The 22,252-nt window shown below is 36.9% G+C and overlaps 2 protein-coding genes across 2 annotated transcripts; both read right to left on the bottom strand.

The window, feature by feature from the left end:
* Nucleotides 1-433: 433 nt before the first annotated feature.
* Nucleotides 434-9,305, bottom strand: LOC119769761. Its single transcript, XM_038263327.1, has 2 exons — nt 9,159-9,305; nt 434-821 (listed from the first exon to the last, which is right to left on the bottom strand). Exons 1-2 carry the CDS (start codon nt 9,303-9,305, stop codon nt 528-530), a joined length of 441 nt encoding a protein of 146 aa, XP_038119255.1. The 3' UTR covers nt 434-527.
* A 7,001-nt stretch (nt 9,306-16,306) lies between these two features.
* LOC119769758 lies at nt 16,307-17,047 on the bottom strand. The gene has a single exon (XM_038263316.1). The coding sequence runs from the start codon at nt 17,045-17,047 to the stop codon at nt 16,307-16,309; it is 741 nt and encodes a 246-aa protein (XP_038119244.1).
* Between the last annotated feature and the right edge of the window lie 5,205 nt (nt 17,048-22,252).

Here is a 22,252-nt window from a genome sequence, read left to right as displayed (position 1 = left end):
CAAATACGACATTTTGGTGCAAAAACGTATGACATTCGTGCGAATGTCGCACGACATTGTCGTACGACGTCGTACGATTGTACGGACGACAGACGACGGACGTCCGACGGACTTTTCAGTCAGGGAGAGGATAAAGAGCGTGATTCGGTAGTAAAATGGTACTGCCCTGACTGAAAAGTCCGTCGGACGTCCGTCGTTTGTCGTCCGTGCATTCGTACGACGTCGCACGACAATGTCGTGCGACTGTCGCGCAAATGTCATACGTTTTTGCACCAAAATGTCGTATTTGTCGTGCGATCGATAATCGAAATTGTACGACATTGTCGTACGACATTCGACCGACGTCGCACGGTTTTGTTATTTAGGATGTCGTGCCATTGTCGTGTGCTGTCAATTCTAATTTTTAGGTTATGTTGCAGTTAAAAACATGTGGTTTTGTTTTTTTATTTTTTTTTATTCAGACGCACAAAATTTCACAATAATATTAGCTTTTTCACTCAATTAAACTTTCGGATCGCAGATTCTTCTCAAAATTCCTTGATTTTCCTTGACCGCAGCTTAAGGCTTGGATTGGTGTTCTCCTGGCAGCATTTTGGTGGTGGACTTTTGATCCCCGACGAGCTGATCAAAGTTGTACAGGGATGCGAAGACAATCTTGGATCTCCGACGAATTGATCGTCGAATTGATGGCCACCGGAGTACGAGACAATGTGGGTTTGTGGAGTATGCGTACGAAACAACGTGGCTGCTTCCGTGGGTTCTACGGATGCAACGCGGGACCACACGTGGACGGCAGGATCTGATTGGAATACGTTTGTTGCCTGAAAAAAAGATGCGTCAATCATAAATTGGCAAGCATTTATAAATAAAATTCAGATTTGAATAATAATAACATGAAAATTTCAAGATACTAAATTTCAAAAAAAATCCTCAAAAAATAAAAATTGCATGACTTTTCAAAAGTTTAAACATCTATAAAAAAATAATAATGAATGTATCTTAAAATTTTAAAATGCATAAAACGTGTTTGAAAATTTTAAGAAATTTAAAAATGCTAAAAAAATTAATGTTCTTATGCTTGAATTTCAAGATTTCAATTTTTTTTGGAATTCAAAATTCTTTGAAATATTTTATGAACCGTCATCAGAGGTGACATTCTGTCATCAGGGGTGAGATTGGGTCAAACAAAAATGCTGAAATTTGTTTGACCCAATCTCACACCCCACACGCAATGGAACTATATAACTTTAATTTTTAAGGATTACAGAATGTTAAAATTTTAGAAAATATCAAATGTTACGAATTTTCAAAATATTAAAATTCTTAAAGTTAACAAATATCAAAACATAAAAAATGTAATAAAAATAATCTAATCAAAAATTTAAAATTCTAAAATTCTAAAATTCTAAAATTCTAAAATTCTAAAATTCTAAAATTCTAAAATTCTAAAATTCTAAAATTCTAAAATTCAAAAATTCAAAAATTCAAAAATTCAAAAATTTAAAATTTAAAATTCTAAATTTAAAATTCTAAAATTCTAAATTCTAAATTCTAAAATTCTAAAATTCTAAAATTCTAAAATTTAAAATTCCAAAATTTAAAATTCTAAAATTCTAAAATTCTAAAATTCTAAAATTCTAAAATTCTAAAATTCTAAAATTCTAAAATTCTAAAATTCTAAAATTCTAAAATTCTAAAATTCTAAAATTCTAAAATTTAAAATTCTAAAATTCTAAAATTCTAAAATTTAAAATTCTAAAATTCTAAAATTTAAAATTCTAAAATTCTAAAATTCTAAAATTCTAAAATTCTAAAATTCTAAAATTCTAAAATTCTAAAATTCTAAAATTCTAAAATTCTAAAATTCTAAAATTCTAAAATTCTAAAATTCTAAAATTCTAAAATTCTAAAATTCTAAAATTCTAAAATTTAAAATTCTAAATTTAAAATTCTAAAATTCTAAAATTCTAAAATTCTAAAATTCTAAAATTCTAAAATTCTAAAATTCTAAAATTCAAAATTCAAAAATTCAAAAATTCAAAAATTCAAAAATTCAAAAATTCAAAAATTCAAAAATTCAAAAATTCAAAATTCTAAAATTCTAAAATTCTAAAATTCTAAAATTCTAAAATTCTAAAATTCTAAAATTCTAAAATTCTAAAATTCTAAAATTCTAAAATTCTAAAATTCTAAAATTCTAAAATTCTAAAATTCTAAAATTCTAAAATTCTAAAATTCTAAAATTCTAAAATTCTAAAATTCTAAAATTTAAAATTCTAAAATTCTAAAATTTAAAATTTAAAATTCTAAAATTCTAAAATTCTAAAACTAAAATTCTAAAATTCTAAAATTCTAAAATTCTAAAATTTAAAATTCTAAAATTTAAAATTCTAAAATTCTAAAATTTAAAATTTAAAATTCTAAAATTCTAAAATTCTAAAATTCTAAAATTCTAAATTCTAAAATTCTAAAATTCTAAAATTCTAAAATTCTAAAATTCTAAAATTCTAAAATTCTAAAATTCTAAAATTCTAAAATTCTAAAATTCTAAAATTCAAAATTCAAAATTCAAAAATTCAAAATTCAAAAATTCAAAAATTCAAAATTCTAAAATTCTAAAATTCTAAAATTCTAAATTTAAAATTTAAAATTCTAAATTTAAAATTCTAAAATTCTAAAATTCTAAAATTCTAAAATTCTAAAATTCTAAAATTCTAAAATTTAAAATTCTAAAATTCTAAAATTCTAAATTTAAAATTTAAAATTCTAAAATTCTAAAATTCTAAAATTCTAAAATTCTAAAATTCTAAAATTCTAAAATTCTAATTTAAAATTCTAAAATTCTAAAATTCTAAAATTCTAAATTCTAAAATTCTAAAATTCTAAAATTCTAAAATTCTAAAATTTAAAATTCTAAAATTTAAAATTCTAAAATTCTAAAATTCTAAAATTCTAAAATTCTAAAATTCTAAAATTCTAAAATTCTAAAATTCTAAAATTCTAAAATTCTAAAATTCTATTCTAAAATTCTAAAATTTAAAATTCTAAAATTCTAAAATTCAAAATTCTAAAATTCTAAAATTCTAAATTAAAATTCAAATTCTAAAATTCAAAATTCAAAATTCAAAAATTCAAAATTCAAAATTCAAAATTCAAAATTCAAAATTCAAAATTCAAAATTCAAAATTCAAAATTCAAAAATTCAAAATTCAAAAATTCAAAAGTTCAAAATTCAAAAATTCAAAATTCAAAAATTCAAAATTCAAAATTCAAAAATTCAAGGTTCAAAATTCAAAATTCAAAAGTTCAAAATTCAAAATTCAAAATTCAAAATTCAAAATTCAAAATTCAAAATTCAAAAATTCAAAATTCAAAAGTTCAAAATTCAAAATTCAAAATTCAAAAATTCAAAATTCAAGGGATTCAAAATTCAAGGTTCAAAAATTCAAAATTCAAAATTCAAAATTCAAAATTCAAAATTCAAAATTCAAAAATTCAAAAATTCAAAATTCAAACGTTCAAAGGTTCAAAATTCAAAATTCAAAAATCAAAAATCAAAGGTTCAAAATTCAAAATTCAAAATTCAAAATTTTTTCAAAATTCAAAATTCAAAATTCAAAATTCAAAAATTCAAGGGATTCAAGGATTCAAAGGTTCAAAATTCAAAATTCTAAAATTCTGGAGTTCTAAAATTCTAAAGTTCTAAAATTCAAAATTCAAAAATTCAAAAATTCTCAAAATTCTAAAATTCTAAAATTCTAAAATTCAAAAATTCAAAAATTCAAAAATTCAAAAATTCAAAAATTCAAAAATTCAAAAATTCAAAAATTCAAAAATTCAAAAATTCAAAAATTCAAAAATTCAAAAATTCAAAAATTCAAAAATTCAAAAATTCAAAAATTCAAAAATTCAAAAATTCAAAAATTCAAAATTCAAAATTCAAAATTCAAAAATTCAAAAATTCAAAAATTCAAAAATTCAAAAATTCAAAAATTCAAAAATTCAAAAATTCAAAAATTCAAAAATTCAAAAATTCAAAAATTCAAAAATTCAAAAATTCAAAAATTCAAAAATTCAAAAATTCAAAAATTCAATTCGGTTTTATTGGTGAATAATCAAGATACAATGAGTTATTTTGAAGTGCATAACAGAGTTTTGGAGTTTCTTACAGCTGTGTGTTGCATCATAATCCATTTAGGAACAATTATTTCTTTAACTAAGGCACTAGCAAGAGTAAGAAAAACTATAAAAAACTTACAGAAATTGCAAAGGAAAGGGATAGAGGAAGAGAAAGCTTATATCTAGATCACAGTTAATTTATCCTTTGTAGATGTGTTTGATCATCAGTTCCCCAAGGGCCAGGAATTGTTCTGCCTTGTTCCGGCAGCTCCGAAACCGCGTCATCATCTCCCCGCGAGAGCAAAGAACTCCGGCAGGGTGAAGAGATCTTCCCGGTGACTTCTTGCTGGGCCGTACTGCCGCTACCGGCAGCGACCACGCTGGCAAACGAACGCCCCAACCAGGAGGGAACGCTGAGTTTTCCGCTGGAACCGTACGCTGTCCAGCTGCAGGAACGGCTGCGCTCGTACTTCGCTGAGGAGGGTGGGACGCTTTCTTCTTCCTCTTTTCCTGCTCCTCGAGGTAGGCCTTGCGCGCGACGCATCCGCGGTAATTGCCGGTATGGTTGCCGTCACAGTTCGCGCACTTTACGCGCGGCTTGGTTTGTTCTGCCTTGTCCCCCAAGTCCGCCTTTCGCGGCAGTGCGCACGCCTCCGAGAGGTGTGACTCACCACACTTCACGCAGCGGGGCCGGAGGTTGCAGTTCCGCGAGCCGTGGCCGAATTTCTGGCAACGGTGGCATTGCGCTACGTCCGTCGGGTTCTTGGTGTAAAACCGCCAGTTTACCCAAAAACCGTCCAACGTTTTAGTCCGCCGCAGGTCTTGGATCTTGACGGTGCCGCGGTCGAAGTACAACAGGTTCAGTGTGTGTGTACCTGTTACCGTTGTCTTGCGCGATAGCACTTTAATCTCCCGCGGTTTTATTCCGGCGTCCGAAAGGTGACCCTTCAGGTCGGAGATCGGACGGTCTTGATAACCCTGCAAGACGACCTTAACAGGAGGCTTCTCGGGGTTGAATGTGTAGAAGTTGAAGTTGCTACGCTTCAATTCTTCAAACACCAGGTCGAAATTCTTTTGGTCAGTGTGATCACTTGCACTGCCGACTTACCGATTTTCAGACAATATCCGAGGCCTTCCAGCAACTCGTCAACATCGTCCGCTAACGTGTCCAAAACAAAAATTGGAGGTGGTCTACGTTCCGCTGGAGAGTTGTTCTTTTTTGACGTCGGCACTTTTTTCCGTGCACGACCATCATCGTCGTCGTCGTCGTCGGTAGTGCTGCTACCGTCAGAGTTGTTATTTTCTTCATCGTCGCTCAGCATCTGGAACTCGTTCCTGATGGGGATGTTGGCGGATGTTGATGTTCCACTGGTCGTGGCACCGGAAGTACCGGAACGGGTTCGCACTGGTGATCTTGCGACATATCCGGGATGTAGTAACTTTTTGTCGATGCCTTCAGCGCTGACGCTCCCCTGCGCGATGGCGGCCGACACGGCGTTGGTTTGTTTACCTTTTTGCACACGGCCGGTAGACGAACTTCGCGGGTTTTTCGAGGCCGCACTCGAACTGCCACGGCCACGGCCGGCCTTTGGCATGCTGGAGAAGCAAACTCGCGTGTAACCACACTCAATTACGGCGAAAAAAATCGAAAAAACGATGGAGCACTGAGCACTAGCTGCATGCTCTCGTGCGTACACGGAGGGAGCTGTTCAAAAATTCAAAAATTCAAAAATTCAAAAATTCAAAAATTCAAAAATTCAAAAATTCAAAAATTCAAAAATTCAAAAATTCAAAAATTCAAAAATTCAAAAATTCAAAAATTCAAAAATTCAAAAATTCAAAAATTCAAAAATTCAAAATTCAAAAATTCAAAATTCAAAATTCAAAATTCAAAAATTCAAAATTCAAAATTCAAAATTCAAAATTCAAAATTCAAAATTCAAAATTCAAAAATTCAAAATTCAAAATTCAAAATTCAAAATTCAAAAGTTCAAAAATTCAAAATTCAAAATTCAAAAATTCAAAAGTTCAAAAATTCAAAATTCAAAAATTCAAAAATTCAAGGTTCAAAATTCAAAATTCAAAATTCAAAATTCAAAATTCAGGGTTCAAAGGTTCAAAAATTCAAAATTCAAAATTCAAAATTCAAAAATTCAAAATTCAAAATTCAAAATTCAAAATTCAAAATTCAAAAATTCAAAATTCAAAGTTCAATTCAAAATTCAGTTCAAAATTCAAAATTCAAAATTCAAGGATTCAAAATTCAAAATTCAAAAGTTCAAAATTCAAGGGTTCAAAATTCAAAATTCAAAATTCAAAAATTCAAAAATTCAAAATTCAAAAATTCAAAATTCAAAATTCAAAATTCAAAATTCAAAATTCAAAATTCAAAATTCAAAATTCAAAATTCAAATTCAAAATTCAAAATTCAAAAATTCAAAATTCAAAATTCAAAATTCAAAATTCAAAATTCAAAATTCAAAATTCAAAATTCAAAATTCAAAATTCAAAAATTCAAAATTCAAAATTCAAAATTCAAAATTCAAAATTCAAAAATTCAAAAATTCAAAAATTCAAAATTCAAAATTCAAAATTCAAAATTCAAAATTCAAAATTCAAAAATTCAAAAATTCAAAATTCAAAATTCAAAAATTCAAAATTCAAAATTCAAAAATTCAAAATTCAAAATTCAAAAATTCAAAATTCAAAATTCAAAATTCAAAAATTCAAAATTCAAAATTCAAAATTCAAAATTCAAAATTCAAAATTCAAAATTCAAAAATTCAAAAATTCAAGGATTCAAAATTCAAAAATTCAAAATTCAAAATTCAAAAATTCAAAGTTCAAGGGTTCAAAATTCAAAATTCAGGGTTCAAAATTCAAAAGTTCAAAAATTCAAAAATTCAAAATTCAAAATTCAAATTCAAAATTCAAAATTCAAAAATTCAAAATTCAAAATTCAAAATTCAAAATTCAAAAATTCAAAATTCAAAATTCAAAATTCAAAAATTCAAAAATTCAAAATTCAAAAATTCAAAAATTCAAAATTCAAAATTCAAAAATTCAAAAATTCAAAATTCAAAATTCAAAATTCAAAAATTCAAAATTCAAAAATTCAAAATTCAAAATTCAAAATTCAAAATTCAAAAATTCAAAATTCAAAATTCAAAAATTCAAAAATTCAAAATTCAAAATTCAAAAATTCAAAATTCAAAAATTCAAAATTCAAAATTCAAAATTCAAAATTCAAAAATTCAAAAATTCAAAATTCAAAAATTCAAAAATTCAAAAATTCAAAAATTCAAAAATTCAAAAATTCAAAAATTCAAAAATTCAAAAATTCAAAAATTCAAAAATTCAAAAATTCAAAAATTCAAAAATTCAAAAATTCAAAAATTCAAAAATTCAAAAATTCAAAAATTCAAAAATTCAAAAATTCAAAAGTTTAAAAATTCTAAAATGCTAAACTGCTAAAATTTTAAGCTGCTAAAATTCTAAGCTGCTAAAATTCTAATAAAATTAAGTTCCGAAATTCGAAATTCTTAAAAACTAAATTTTCTTGAATCATAATTTTTTTTAATTCTAGGGTGCCTCAATACCAAAATCATTTATTTCAATTCGTAATATTTGTATAACTCCTATTTTTTAATAGAATTTGTTTTAAATTTTGACCTTGTAATTTTCAAAAGTTTATAGATTTGAGTTTTTTTGTACTTTTTGAAAATTCAAGAATTTGTTTAATTTTTTTTTCAAATTTGTTTTACTCTTTTTAATATAAAAACAACATTTTTAAAACTTAAAAAAACATTGAATTTGCATTTTTTTTTTGAAATTTGTGATAAAAATATTTTCTTAATTTTTTTTTGAATTATTTTTAAATTTAACATCTAAAAAAATAAAAAAAAATTTAAGAAACTTATGAATTTTTCAAATGCGTAGAATAAAAAAATAGAATTTTTGGAATTTCAGAATTCAAAAATATAAATTATTTTAATTTTAGAATTTATAGAATTTACAATTTTGGAATTTAAGAACTCATAATTTTTAGAATATTAGAATTCATAATTCCAACTCGTGCGTCCAACGTTTTGGGTATTTAAGAACTTTATAATGTTAGATTTTTATTATTTATAAATTAAAGAATTTTAGTATTTAAGAATTAAGGAATGTTAGTGTTTAAATTTTTTGTCAATTAAACAATTTTCTTATTTTTGAATTTAATTGTTTTTTGAGAATTTGAAGAATCAATAAATTCTAGAATTTAAGAATACTAACAATACTCTTGCTAGTGCCTTAGTTAAAGAAATAATTGTTCCTAAATGGATTATGATGCAACACACAGCTGTAAGGAACTCCAAAACTCCGTTATGCACTTCAAAATAACTCATTGTATCTTGATTATTGGGTCCTAAAATGAAGCTTAGATTGCTGATATTATTCTTTACAACGATAAAGCTTATTTTTCTGAGTAAAATAACCCTTTGTACGACCACAAAGAGTTTAAAATGGATTTTAAAATCAATTTTGAAAAATTAACCTCGCGGTTCTTCTTGACAGAAAAGGTCCTACTTGACAGCTCGTTCCAAGGGGACCATAGTTGATCCATCGAAAAAATGTTGTCTTGTCAATAACTTTTTTTGCATAAAAATAAAAAAAAGTGATCAGAAATGGTTTTTAATCGTGTTTTTTACCGTTGTACATAAAAATTTACATAGGGTTTTAGTACCCAATTCACCAATAAAACCGAATTGAAATTGGAAAGAATACTAACAATTTGCACAATATCAAGAAATTAAATAAATTTAGAATTTTCAAATTCTTGCATTTTCAAGTTCTGGAATGCTAGAATTTTACAACTTTACAATTTCAGCGTTTAAGTTTTTTTTTAAGTTTTAGTATTTTAGATTTTTTTAATTTTCAGTTTTGAATTATTGGATTGAAAAGTTGAGGATTTGTTATGTTCCATTCATCCTATTTTTATTTTCGATTGTCCAATCGCACTTCCGGCACACCTCCATCGTTTCTAAAACATGACTCACCAGTTCCATTAGGCATGCGTCGCAACCTCCCGCGAACGGTAATACACCAAACATCAACCGCTTCCACGATCGCAAACTGGTTCCTGCCTGTCCCGTCTTCCGGAATGGCCCGCCGAGTAAATAATATTTCCCGTCCTCCTCCTCCATCGCCACGAAGACCGAAATCTGGAATACAAGACACTTTGATTCGGTCGCTCGCCCACTCCGGCCGGAACTTTTCGGCAGAAAAAGTAATTGAACCTAGTAAACAACTTACCTATTAACTGTCCAAAATCCTCCAAAAGCCTAAAAGCAATAACAACTGGTTCGACTCGGTTGCAATCAAGTCCGAACAAGATCAACTGAAGAGAACTGTCAAACTGTTTGCGTCGACGATAATCGACGTCGAATTGAGGTAAATCGATGGAAAAACAATGTCGGGCATGTTGAGTGTTTGTCGCACGTTTGTCGTCCTTTCGACCAATCGATATCGAAACGGTAAAATCACAACCGTGCGACAACTCGTACGACGTGCGACATTTTTCAAACAGGGAATCGACGTCGAATTGAAGGAAAATCGATCGAAAAAACTATGTCGAGCATGTCAAGTGTTTGTCGTCCGTTTGTCGTCCTTTCGACCAATCGATATCGAAACGGTAAAATCAAAACCGTGCGACAACTCGTACGACGTGCGACATTTTTCAAACAGGGGAGTACGATTCCTTTCCACCGTACGCTCTATGGTTACAACCAACCCATCGACCGTTGATGTCGCATCTTCAACGCCGTTTCGAAGGCGTTTGAACCTGGAATGGCTAGAGAACGTTTCAAACACGAGCAGGGATAAATAACAAGGGAATACCAAATTTTGGTATTACTTGGGTTAATAACAGAGACCAAAATGTGCCCTTGGTTGCCCAATAGATGGTAAAATACCATGAAATCAAGTCTAGTATGTGGAAGGGCACAACAATACCAAACCATGTTGTGAAATTTTCAGTTTTCACTGAAATCATTCGCTTTGAGACATATATATCTTGATAAATAAATTACCTTTGAACGAGCTACTCGAATGTATAACATCATTTGCGTTGATTGTTACTCCAGTGAGACTGCGAACCGACTGTACCTTTCTTTTAGATCGTTTCCTGCTGATGCTGGGATTGACCGTAATACTTTTAATTTCAACATTTTTTGTATGCAGATTTCCCTGAACTTTCATATCGGTGTGCACAGCGTTGGGTCTATTCAGATAGAAGAGGTCCTTTGATCTTGTATATATGTTGCTTAACATACTTTTTAAACTGTTCCATTTATACAATGCTGATAGTGATGTATGATCTTTCGATATCCCTTCCATGGACATTTTTGTCACCGCATTTGACTCGGCTATAAAAACCGTGTTCGTTGACAACGAAGATCTAGAATGACTTTTACAAGCACGAACAACCTTAGTCATTTGATATTTCATTAAATCAATCCAACCCTTTCTTATATTCACAATCGTTTTAATGTTCAAAAGGCTTGTTTTAAGTGCATTGAAATTTTCTTGGTCTCCTGAAAAAAGAAATTTAATTGGATACAAACAACAACACAAAACGTGGCAGTTTTTTCATACCTTCACTTGGACTCATTCGTTGATGTTTACTCAGCTTTAGTTGAAATACCTCCAACACATTTTCGTACTCATCGCCGATAAGGAAAATGTACAAATTTCCGTTTTGGGACTCTTTGTACAGATAGAATTGCTTTGTAGTAGGGCCAAGAAAAATGTGATTGGCTATTGGAGGACCATGTTCGGAAACCACTGCGTATGCTGATGCCACCTTCAGGAGCGGTTGACTACGGTAAAAGAACAGTTCATTTTTGAATGACAAAGCAATGATGCTGTCCTTGTTATCAATAAGCTCGATATGTTTTGGATTTAGACCAATTTTACTGACTCTTAGGAAGAGATTTTCACCGTTCCATTTATAAAGGAAACATTTATCTGAAATAAAAAATGGAACACGTAAAAATTAAATTACAATAATTATTTTAATTTTTTGGATATCTTACCAATAGCCAGGCAACGTAGGATATACAAATCATCGTTGACGACATAGTGCGGCATGCGTGGAAAGAGAAAATACATTTCTTGAGTTTTCACAATTTTTCGTTGGTCATTCAACACATATATGTGATTAGTCGATCGTTCTGGATGATTGGTAAAGTCTAAAACCAAAATCACCAACTGTTTGCTGCCGTGTACTATCAATTCCGTGTGACGTGGCACATCTTTCACATCCTCTACTGAGAAATGATAATTGAGCCACCTGTAAACCCTGTAGAATAATCAAAAAAAGTTATTTTATAAAGTGGGAACATAGAATAAAACTTACGCAATTTTTCCTGAATCCGAATCCATATAACCAGTGATCAAATACAAATTGGATGAATGTTGCAGTAAAAGAGTTCTTGTGGTTCTTCCTGGGCGGCGAATCTTTTGTATGGATTTAATTGTACTATTGTTGATCTCTATTTTTTCATTAGGAATTTGATAAATTTGAAATCTATCCTCCAAATACAAAGCAGCGATAAGAAAGGTCTTATTTTCCGTTGTTTTTATCTCATCAATCTGTAATCAATACATATATTTATTATTACTTACTTTTTTATTGGTCGAACGAATGACAAATCTTATTTAGTGGAGGAAGACGACCATACAGGGCACGAGGAACAATCGCTCGTATCATCGTTATTCTCACAATTTCTAATATTTCCAATATGAGGAATTGGAGGACTCAAGGACATCTATAAAGCCACCTGGACATCACCTGACCAACGTACTACAACGCAAATCGACCACATCCTAATCGATGGCTGTTTCTTCTCGGACGTCACAAATGTGCGCACCCCGAGCAAGGGTAAATAACACGGGAATACCATGTTTTGGTGTTACTTGGCATAATAACAAATTCCAAAATGTGCCCTTGGTTGCCCAGTAATATTTATTGTTTACTCGTAAAGCTTATGTAGACTGCTTACAATTTTCTTACATACTAGATATTACTGCGGGCGCAAGGGGTAGGACAGTGAGTAATTGAGTGACTCATTTTTTTCAGAATGACTCAATGTTACTCAAAGCTACTCAATTTTCATCAACATAAATTTTCGGCCTGGTTACGGAATATTTGAACGGTTGTTGTTTTTGACAGATGTGTTTATGTACAAACAAATAGTTTGGTTAAAAAATGTAGGCAAAAATAAATAAGATAAAGATAACATTTTGGAGTCGTTTCAGAAATGTTCCGGAGTGGTAAACTGGCGCGGATTACATTGCGGAAGATGCTCAAGGAGCGTTCACCGTTTACATATTCCGACAACGCGAAGGTTTTCATCTCGTGCTAGCTTGACCTAGCATGTCACGAACCGCTGAGACTTCCTGCTGTAGCTTCCTGGTCCAAGGTTTTGCTCTTGTAAAAGACTATCCGACGGCGGCTTCAACGCCATTCGGTACTAACCTCAAAGTTTCTTCGAACAAATCCCACTGGGTAGAGCACTTTCCCAGCTTAGGCGAATTTCCATGAACCTTAGAATGCTCAACGTCTAGTTGTGCCTGCTGAGCAAACCCAACCTGTATTGTCCTTTACTAGTTAAACCCTAACTGGGATTGGGGACAGAATCAACCTAGTCGAAATCGATTTGACCCGACGGGTTAACCGATGTTTTGCACCCACATTAAATTCACATTCGCTGTGACCTAATCGATATCCTCTACTTGGCCATAACTTATGATTTCCGATCTTCCCACTTGCACCCCCTGCTTCACGTTGAACCCCAACAAGAGGGAAAGAGGTAAAAAGAACGAAATGACCTTGCAACAGGATCGCCTCAGTTACGGAACGATTGACCTGAAGCGGCCCAGAAGCATGCCGAATTCGTCCAAAACTAACGACACCGTGCTTGGCCAACTCTTTTATACAGCGACCAGGTGTGCTCTCGCATCGGCATCCCTAATGAACGAAACATGTTCCAACAATCAGGCCCACCTCAAAACCGTGAACTAAATTCGGTCAAAACAATGGTTTGACTCCGACTTGCTCCGCTGGGCACTTATTAGCAGCGGCGTAGCTATTATCGTCGGCCAACTGAACGTTATTACCCAGAATCTGCGGATGGCCAAGGTAGTTGAGACTCACTGCTTTATCATCCCATCGGTGAGATCAGCCCGACCATCAATGCCGAAATGTAACGCTCTGCTATTTTTTTTTTATTTCAACGACACCTTAGTATCAGAATTGAGATTTTTTTGTTCGATGCCACTATCCACTGCGACCAGGAATTAGATCTATTGCGGACTTGCAATTCTATTTATAGAATCACAAAGGCTTCTTCTGTTATTAGGCAGATGGGACACGCACACACGCTATTGTTGAGCGAGTGTGTCGAGCGATCCACTGCCGTAACTTCGCCGCCGAAGAGGTTTGAATGTTTTTCAATCCTCTTTGGCTCTGCCTTTCCACTCTGTACTGTCCAAATGTATCGCTAGAACCGAAGTGCACATTTTACGTTTACTTATACCCAGCTAGCCCTTAAGTTCTGGTTTCTGGAAAACTCGTCCCTTCAAAGCACTTTTTGCGATCGGGCCGTGGAGCTCTGTAGGGCAATTATACAGAGAACAGTTGGTCCTTATACATGTGAAGAGTACAGGGGAAAGGATGTGCCAAGCCATGTGGGTTTGAAACCACGATCTTCCGCTCGTAAAGCGAAACCTGTAACCATTAGACCACAGGAGCTCGGCATCAGAATTGAGATGGTTCAGTTCTCGGTTCAGTTTAACTCCAGTGGGATATAGTGCATAATCTTAGGCAGGACTCGCTGACGTGGTTAGGGGGGGGAGGGATTTCGAACGGGGAAAGAAAAACAAATACTGAAAAATATAATTATCGTCAGGGACATGCCACTATCACATAACATCAAACTCCTGCTCGTTGTCAATTTGGTGCACATGCTAGCCAGCAGAAAAAGCGGAAAGGTCCGAAAAGTTGCCCAGCTGCTTGGTCCTTATAATTGGCCACATCGTAGTAGAGTTGAACAACCGGATCTCGAACGCAATCGTCACCTAATCCTTCTAGAACGACTCCCGCTGCGCATGGTAAATGTTGGCTTGATACCCGCACCGGTATCTCCTCTGGTCGCGGTCCTTCTTCAACAGGCGGATTTTGCCCGGTAGTCTAGTGAGATTGGTTATGAGACGAAGAGATCTTCACCGATGTAACACACATCAGCTTCAGAACCAGGATCAAGTTGCTAGGTCTTGACAGATTTTCTGCTGACCCACCGCGCCGGATACGCATGCTACCGGAATGTCCAGGGAGTTTCGCTCGCTAAACGATTAGAGTGGGCTGGCAGTGATTTGTCATTTTGGTCGGTAACAAGCAGATTGATTTGATCACCGGTAGGAATCAGGACAAAGCGGCCGAGGCCAGGCAGGATGTCGTTGATGACCAGAAGCTGGCTCGGTCGGAACGGATGCAAACTAAACATTTCACTTTTACCACGAGTGTAATCCGAGGCAAACATATTACAAATAAGTCCAACTCACTTAATTTTTCAGTTCAAATCCAATCTTTCGCTTTGTCTTATGTTTTTGTTTTATCACATCTGTCATCAATGACAAATGTCAGTGTCAAAATTTCGTTGCGTCTTTTATGAAAATTGAGTAACTCTCGTTACTCAATCTTACTCAAAAAATTTCAATGTGGCTCAATGTGACTCACTGTCCTACCCCTTGGTTGATCTATTTCCACAACCAAATCTGAATTTCTTGACCAAAATTTGATATGTTTTAAATTTCGGGAATTCCCGGGACAAAATATTAAAAATCCCGGGATTCGGGAATTCCCGGTTTGGAAAAAATCCCGGGATTTTTGTCCCGGGAATTCCCGGGATGGACGCACTAGCTGAAAGGCATTATATATTATTCTCAAGGCAAGCAGTCGTTTGCTGCGGATGTGATATTTCCCGTTTATCTGTTGTTTGATTAATCATGAAATGGTTCAATCTTAGACAGCCGGCTGCGGAAAGATGAGTCTTTTTACGCGAGCAATTCAAAATAGCGCTAACTATTTTTACGCGAAAAAATCAAAATAGCGCGAAACTTTTTTACGCGAATTTTTTTACGCTAGAACCAAAATTCGTGTAAAAAGAGGTTTGACTGTACTGGAATCGAACTCATGCCAGGTAAGGTGCAGACACCATTTTAGCTACCCGTTTACCAACTGAGCTATAACGCATGTTGAAAACGAGCTGCTGCTGCATCAATATGTTTGAACTGCAGGCAAAAATATCAGGAAATTCAAAGAAAGAGAAACAAAATAAACCAGAACAAGAAAGGCCCAGGCAGCGTGGCATTTTTCGTAGAATTTTCGAGGATGCATGATTCCAACTGAATAGGATTCAACACAAATCCAATATTAAAATGATTTTAGAACGAAGTTCGAATACCACATGCATACACCCAGAACTGGGCATCGGCATACGAGAGAATAAAGACCACGGTTCGGTAGTGAAATGTTGCTGTGTGCAGTCGGAGAGGATAAATCCCAAAATTACCGAGAGTACTTTACTCATGGGTTCATTTCCCAAAAAAGTTCATCTATCAAAAAAAAAAAAGAATGCCGGTACCGAGACTCGAACCCAAGACCTTCGGCAAATTGAACCGGGCCACCATGGTTCGGTGACAAAGTTGCGGTCATTTCTCCATATATGCAACTTAATAGGATGAACTCATGCAATAAACGAATGAACACGCGAGAGGAATATACTCTCGCAAAATAGTTCTTTCCTCACGTTTCTTTTCGGGAAGACTATCCCCTCGTTCTTTAACTTTGGGTGTATCATTTTCAAATGTATCAGCATACTTTTAAGAACGTTAAACATCATTTAAATTGGATTTTTTTTATGAATCACCTTTATTTATAATATTTTTATTTGAAATACCTTTACAATACTGTGGGGACCGATTCGGGACTCGTGAATAAAACTAACCGTCTCGTTCAAGGTTAGAAAACAGTGTGTTTTATTCATGTGGTTTTTCTTTCTTCGCCGGTGTGAGTGTATGCGTGTGCTATTTAACGGGGGGTGCATCAATGCGATTGATTGCACCTCCACATAGTCCCCCCCGGTTACACCAGAAATCTTACTCTATGCCCAGATGGTGTAACTACAGTTTTTCTGTCGCTTCTGGGATGTTCATCAATGGCTGGGTCGCAGGTGTAGGCCGGTTTGACACGATCGATGGAAATTCGTTGTGTTTTCCCGTTAATTTCGATGTCCATGTGCTTCTTGTCACGAGCAACCACCTTGAACGGTCCCTCGTAAGGCTGCACCAACGGTCTCTTCACTGCATAAATTCTCACGAAGACGTGAGAGCACTTCTCGAGCCGGCGGTTGACGAAAACAGCTGGCTTGGCGTGGTGATCTGGATCAACCGGTTTCAGCTTACCCATCGCATTCCGGAGCTGCTTAGCGAACTCCGTCCGGTCTTCGTTGTTGGTTTGCTGCTCAAGAAACTCGCCAGGCAACCGTAGAGTTTGTCCGTATACCAACTCCGCCACAGAGCATCCAAAGTCCTCTCGGAGCACGGCCCGCAAACCAAGCATGATCAACGGGAGCTGGTCGCACCAGTGCTTGGAATCCACCGCCATTATGGACGATTTCAGATGCCGGTGGAAGCGCTCGATGATGCCGTTCGACTGTGGGTGGTAAGCTGTCGTCCTGATGTGCTTGCAACCGATGATCCTGGAGTGCTCCAGAAGGAGTTCTGACTCAAACTGCCTGCCAGGGTCCGTAGCGATGGTTTCCGGAACTCCAAACCGACAAATCCACATTTCGCACAGCGCACGTGCCACAGTTTCCGCTGTCATGTCGGGTAACGGCATTACTTCGAGCCAACGGGTATATCGATCAATAGCTGTTAGCAGATACCAATTACCATTGCACGGCGGCAACGGTCCAACAAGATCGATGTGGATGTGGCGGAACCGGCTGTTAGGGGGAGCAAACTTTTCCAGCGGGGCCTTGGTATGCCGATGGATCTTGGATCGCTAACACTGCACACAGGATTGGACGTAGTGTTTGACGTCCTTGTTGATGTGGGTCCACACGAAGCGGTCCGTAACCATCCGCCGAGTCAATCGTATACCCGGATGCGCCAGGCCATGGATGTGCTGGAGCACCAGTTGGCGGTGTTGTGGTGGTATGTAGGGCCTGACCTTACCTTGTGAAGTGTCGCAGTAGAGTGGCTTCGGCGTTAATGGTGTTTGACGGAGCTCAATTTTCAGTCCTGTCGACGAGCTCAATAGGCGCTGCAGTTCGCTGTCGTTTGTCTGATCTGCTACGATCTGTCCGTAATCAATCGGCGATGGAGCTGCTACGGCTTCGATCCGGGACAACGCGTCCGCGACGACATTGTGTTGGCCGCTGATATGCCGAATGTCGTTGGTGAACTCCGAGATGTACCGCAAGTAGCGATCTTCGTGGGGGAGCCTACTGTTTGGACTGGATGTCAGAGCAGTGGTCAGTGGTTTGTGGTCTGTGAAGATGACGAACCGCCTCCCCCCCAGCATGTGCCGGAAATATTGCACCGCCATTTTCATCGCCGTGAGCTCCCGTCCAAACGTTGAATACCTCTGCTGGGATGGACTGAACTTCTCGGAGTAGAACCCTAAAGGATTCCATTGGCTTTCGAATGCTTCCCTAGCATTGTCGGTCCACTCCAGCTTCCGCGAATCGTTTTTCTTGTTGCCCGGTATCAAATCTCGCAGGTGAGACTACGTGTCTGTCGCGTGCGGCAGGAACCTTTGGAAGGTCTGGCTGGCGTTGCACAAGCCGAACTGCATTCGGGTGAACTCGAAGAGCCCAAATGGAGTAATCACCGCCGTTTTTGGAATGTCGTCCTCCTCAACCGGGATCTGATGATAATCCCTTTCGAGATCGAGCGTGGTGAAGATCGACTTCCCCTGGAATGCGTTCAGTAGATCGTGAATATGCGGGACAGGGTAGCGATCAGGGACGGTCACTTGGTTCAGGCCGCGGTAGTCTCCAACAAATCTCCATTGGCCGTTCTTCTTCTGCACGCAGTGAAGAGGGCTCGCCCAGCTGCTGCTGGACGGACGACAGATCCCGAGTTCACTCATGACCTGAAACTCCTTCCTAGCGGCTTCCAGCTTATCTGGTGCTAAACGTCGACATTTGCTCTACACCGGAGGTCCCTTCGTTTGAATGTGGTGCGTGACGTCGTGTTGCACAGCAGATTTCATGGACGTCGGAAGAGTGACGTCACGGAACTCGACGAGCAGGTCTCGAAACAGATGATCCGTGGCCACGACCGTTACGCTGTGGACGCCAGTCATGCTTTTGAACGGGTTCTCCGTTCGTTCAAGTTCACAAAGCAACACGAAAAATAACAGCTCTGAGAACGAACGCTCGTCTCTAAGAAACGTTCGTTCAGAGGCTTTTTTGAAACGAACGGAGAACCCAGTTCAGAACATCAACATTTTCCTTTGATAATACCTCAGTAGACTAGCTAAACTTCATGGACTGTTAATCATCCGTTTACATATCAGTACTGCTAGCTTAGTGGTAACAATTTGGTTTAGAAATCATAAGTAGTGAGTTCGAATCTCTGAACTAGAAAAGCAATGATTTTTTTTAAATCACGGTAGCAATAATTTTTCGTCTCCATTTTAGTTGGGGTGCTTTTTGCTTTTTAAGCGGTATATGCACTTCGGAAGGAACCGGTCAAGAAAAAAATGAAATGGGCAGCAGCGGCAGCTAAAGCAAGCCAGAGAGGGTGAAGAAAAGCCCCAAGAAATCGCTCCCTCTCCTTTGTTCTGCTGTTCGTAAAGCTGTTTCTTGACCCCTTTCCTTCCGATCTGCGTACTAGCCATTAACCGTTTCATTTAGTCTCCCTTGCCTCCCAGCTGGAGTGTCCCCTGATTGGTATTAAATGTAATTTCAGTCGTCGTCAAAAAGTTGGTACCCAACCACACAAAAAAAAAATATTTAAAAAACTGAGATTCGAACTCACTTCCTTCGAATACTGTTCATGCATGTTACCACCGAGCTAACTAAGCTCTGTACAAATCATTTTACTGAATGTTTATTTAAGTTTAACAGTTGCCATAGAAAGCCTTTGGCTACAGGCGGTTCACAGAACGCGTTCCAAACTTTGAAGAGAACGGCACGAAAAAGTGACGTTCTGTTTTTGGAACGAAAAGCAATGGCTCCTGCGCGGTGGGTTCAGTTCGTTTTGAAGAAAGAGAACGAACGCAGAACGGGTTCCGTTCAAATTGCATGACTGGTGGACGCTTGCGGTTGTTAGACCGCCGGTAGACGACAGTTTGGTGAATCCGTCGATCAGACGGCGGTGTTTCAGGTCAACGACGATTCCGAAGGCCGCTAGGAAATCCGCACCGATTATAGCCATTCCAACGTCAGCGACCAGGAAGAGCCAGTTGAACCTGCGTCGCAGTCCCAAATCGGTAGTCAACACGCGCTTGTCGTACACCTTGATACGAGAGCCGTTGGCCGCGTGTAGATCGAATGCCGCTGCTCCTTTCATCCGGTCTCTGTTAGTGGCCGGAATCAAGGAGACGTCCGAGCCTGTGTCAATCAGGAATCGTGTGTTGCTTGTGCGATCATACAACAAAATTCGGCGGCGGAAGTACTCAATCCGTCCACCTCCGCCGACTGTGGTGAACGCGGAACTAGTTTTTTTTTAATTCTGGAACTTGCAGGGGTCCCGACACCTCAGAGCACGGCCGCCTTTCTTCCGGTGGAACCAGCAGATTTCGTATCCGTCTCCATACGTGCTTCGGGAACTGGATCGCGCTGCTGAACGGCTGCAGGAGAAGCTTCTGCCGCGATCAGCTTTGAGGTTACGAATTTCTTCGGTGAGAGCAGCAATTTGGCAGCGCTGATCGGGGTCTTCGGGCTTCGTCGTGGGACCGCTGGACGCGGCGGAAACGTGACGCGTTGAGGAATCCATCATTTTGTCCGCAATTTCTGCCAGCTTGCCGACCGTCGTCCCGTCGCTGATTGTGAGAATGTTCTTGACATCCGGCGGGAGTCGTTGAAGGAACAGCATCTTGAGCAAGTCGTCGGAGATTTTCAGACCTGCCGAAAGTTCCATAATTTTCGCGAGCAGATGGGTCGGCCGCATGTCCCCCAGATCGCAGGCATTCAGAAGGCGTTCCAATCTGCCCTGAGGCGAAACTTGGAACCGAGAAATCAGGCGCTCCTTTACCGCTGCGTATTTGTTAGATTCCGGCGGGGTTCGCAATAATGTCGGCGACGTGACAAATCACCGTCTGGTCAATCTTGGCCACAATGTGATTGTACTTGGTGTGGTCCCGCACTACGTTGGCCAACTCGAACTGCGCCTCCGCCTGTGCGAACCACATGCCCGGATCGTTCTTCCAGAAATCCGGAAGTCTTACGGCCACGCTGGCGGCCACTGCTGCGTTTTCGGTGACGGTAGGATCGGGGTCGGGCATTGTCGAAACTTCCGCTTTTACGCGTCGGGGTCACCGGGTCTTTTTGGGGACCTGGAGTCGAAGTCGGAGTCGGAGTCGTCAAAACTCGAACAGCTGGAGTCGGAGTCGGAGCCGGAGTCGGCTAAATTTTAAGAGCTGGAGTCGGAGTCGGAGTCGGAGCCAAAGATTTCTGATAACCCGGAGTCGGAGTCGGAGTTATCTTAAATTCAAAAAAAAAATGTTTTTTATTGTTCAGTATTTACTATATAACAGCTTAATTTACAAAACTTCTTATGTTTTTGATTGTTTTTTTTTCGTAGCATGCAATGCGTCGCCATTTTATCATTTTTTTAGAGATTTATCAGATGCCATTATGTTTTTGAAGCTTTTTATTGTGATTGGAAAGCTCTAATTGTGTTATTTCACTACAATCACTAAATGATAACCTCTTACCCAAATTTGTAGTATCATAATTTAAAAAAATATAAAAAAATATTAGTCCGGGTACTTAGCCTGATGGTTAAGCGATCTGCCTTCCAAGCAGACGATCAGGGATCGAATCCCGCCCGGTCACCTCGTCACCGATTTTTCGGTGGCAACTAGACCCCCTTGCTCCCTCTGGGAGCACCAGAACCCCGGTAATTAATTACCAAAAACACACACGCACGCCGCTCCCCCCGCTAGAACCAGATAGTGGTGGTTGAGTGCAAACAGGACGGGAAGATGACCAACCAACCACACCACAACGCGTGAAGAAAGGAAGGAAGACTCTTCCAAGAAGACCCCCCTGGAGATCATCATCATCCATCATGAACAAGAACAATAGATCTCGAGATCTATAAATAGACGCACGGCTCCGTGATGGCAAGGCCGATTGAGCCAGTTAGGGTATAGGTTAAGATAGAGGACAAAGAATAAAAAAAAATAAAAAAATATTGGTTATGTAGTCAGACATATCTAATTGATTCTTGACTGCTTCTTTTGCCTATATTTATGTGCCCTTTTAATTCAAATTTGACCAAATTTCATCCAGTTCTTTCTGAAAAAAGAACACTCACAAACATCTTTTAGCCCGATAGCGAATGTCTTGGAGGTTTTAAGTTAAATCATTTTTTAGGAAAAAAATTACGAGATACATAAAAAGATTAAAAATAGTAATTTCTGTTTTTGGAAATCGAAAAAGAGTCACTGACAGTTTAACTTTTGTAACAAATAATCAACGATAATAACAATCTCTTATTTGGAACTCAACATGCGCATTTTGTTTATAACTGAGTATGTACAAGAAAATAATCAAAGTGTTGCATTTAAAATAATTGAAACTAACAAATAAATATCAAACAAAGTTGCAACTAATTTTGAAATAATCATTGAATGTTGATGTTGATTTTAGGTAAACTATTTTGATATTGTTACAAATTATCGTTGAACAAATCTCAAGTCTTCAGTACAAAAATGAACTTTTAAAAAAATGTATAGAAGAAAATGTAGGATTTTAATTTATTTTTCAAGTATTATTTAAAAAAATGAAATCAAAATATTATCAACCCGTAAGAATTTTCTCATACTGTATGTCCCACGCCAATATGACGG

The sequence above is a fragment of the Culex quinquefasciatus genome, chromosome 1, assembly GCF_015732765.1.
Source record: "Culex quinquefasciatus strain JHB chromosome 1, VPISU_Cqui_1.0_pri_paternal, whole genome shotgun sequence".
Classification (NCBI taxonomy): domain Eukaryota; kingdom Metazoa; phylum Arthropoda; class Insecta; order Diptera; family Culicidae; genus Culex; species Culex quinquefasciatus.
The sequence above is the reverse complement of the archived record's forward strand: the minus strand, read 5'-3'. Positions and strand labels throughout refer to the sequence as shown.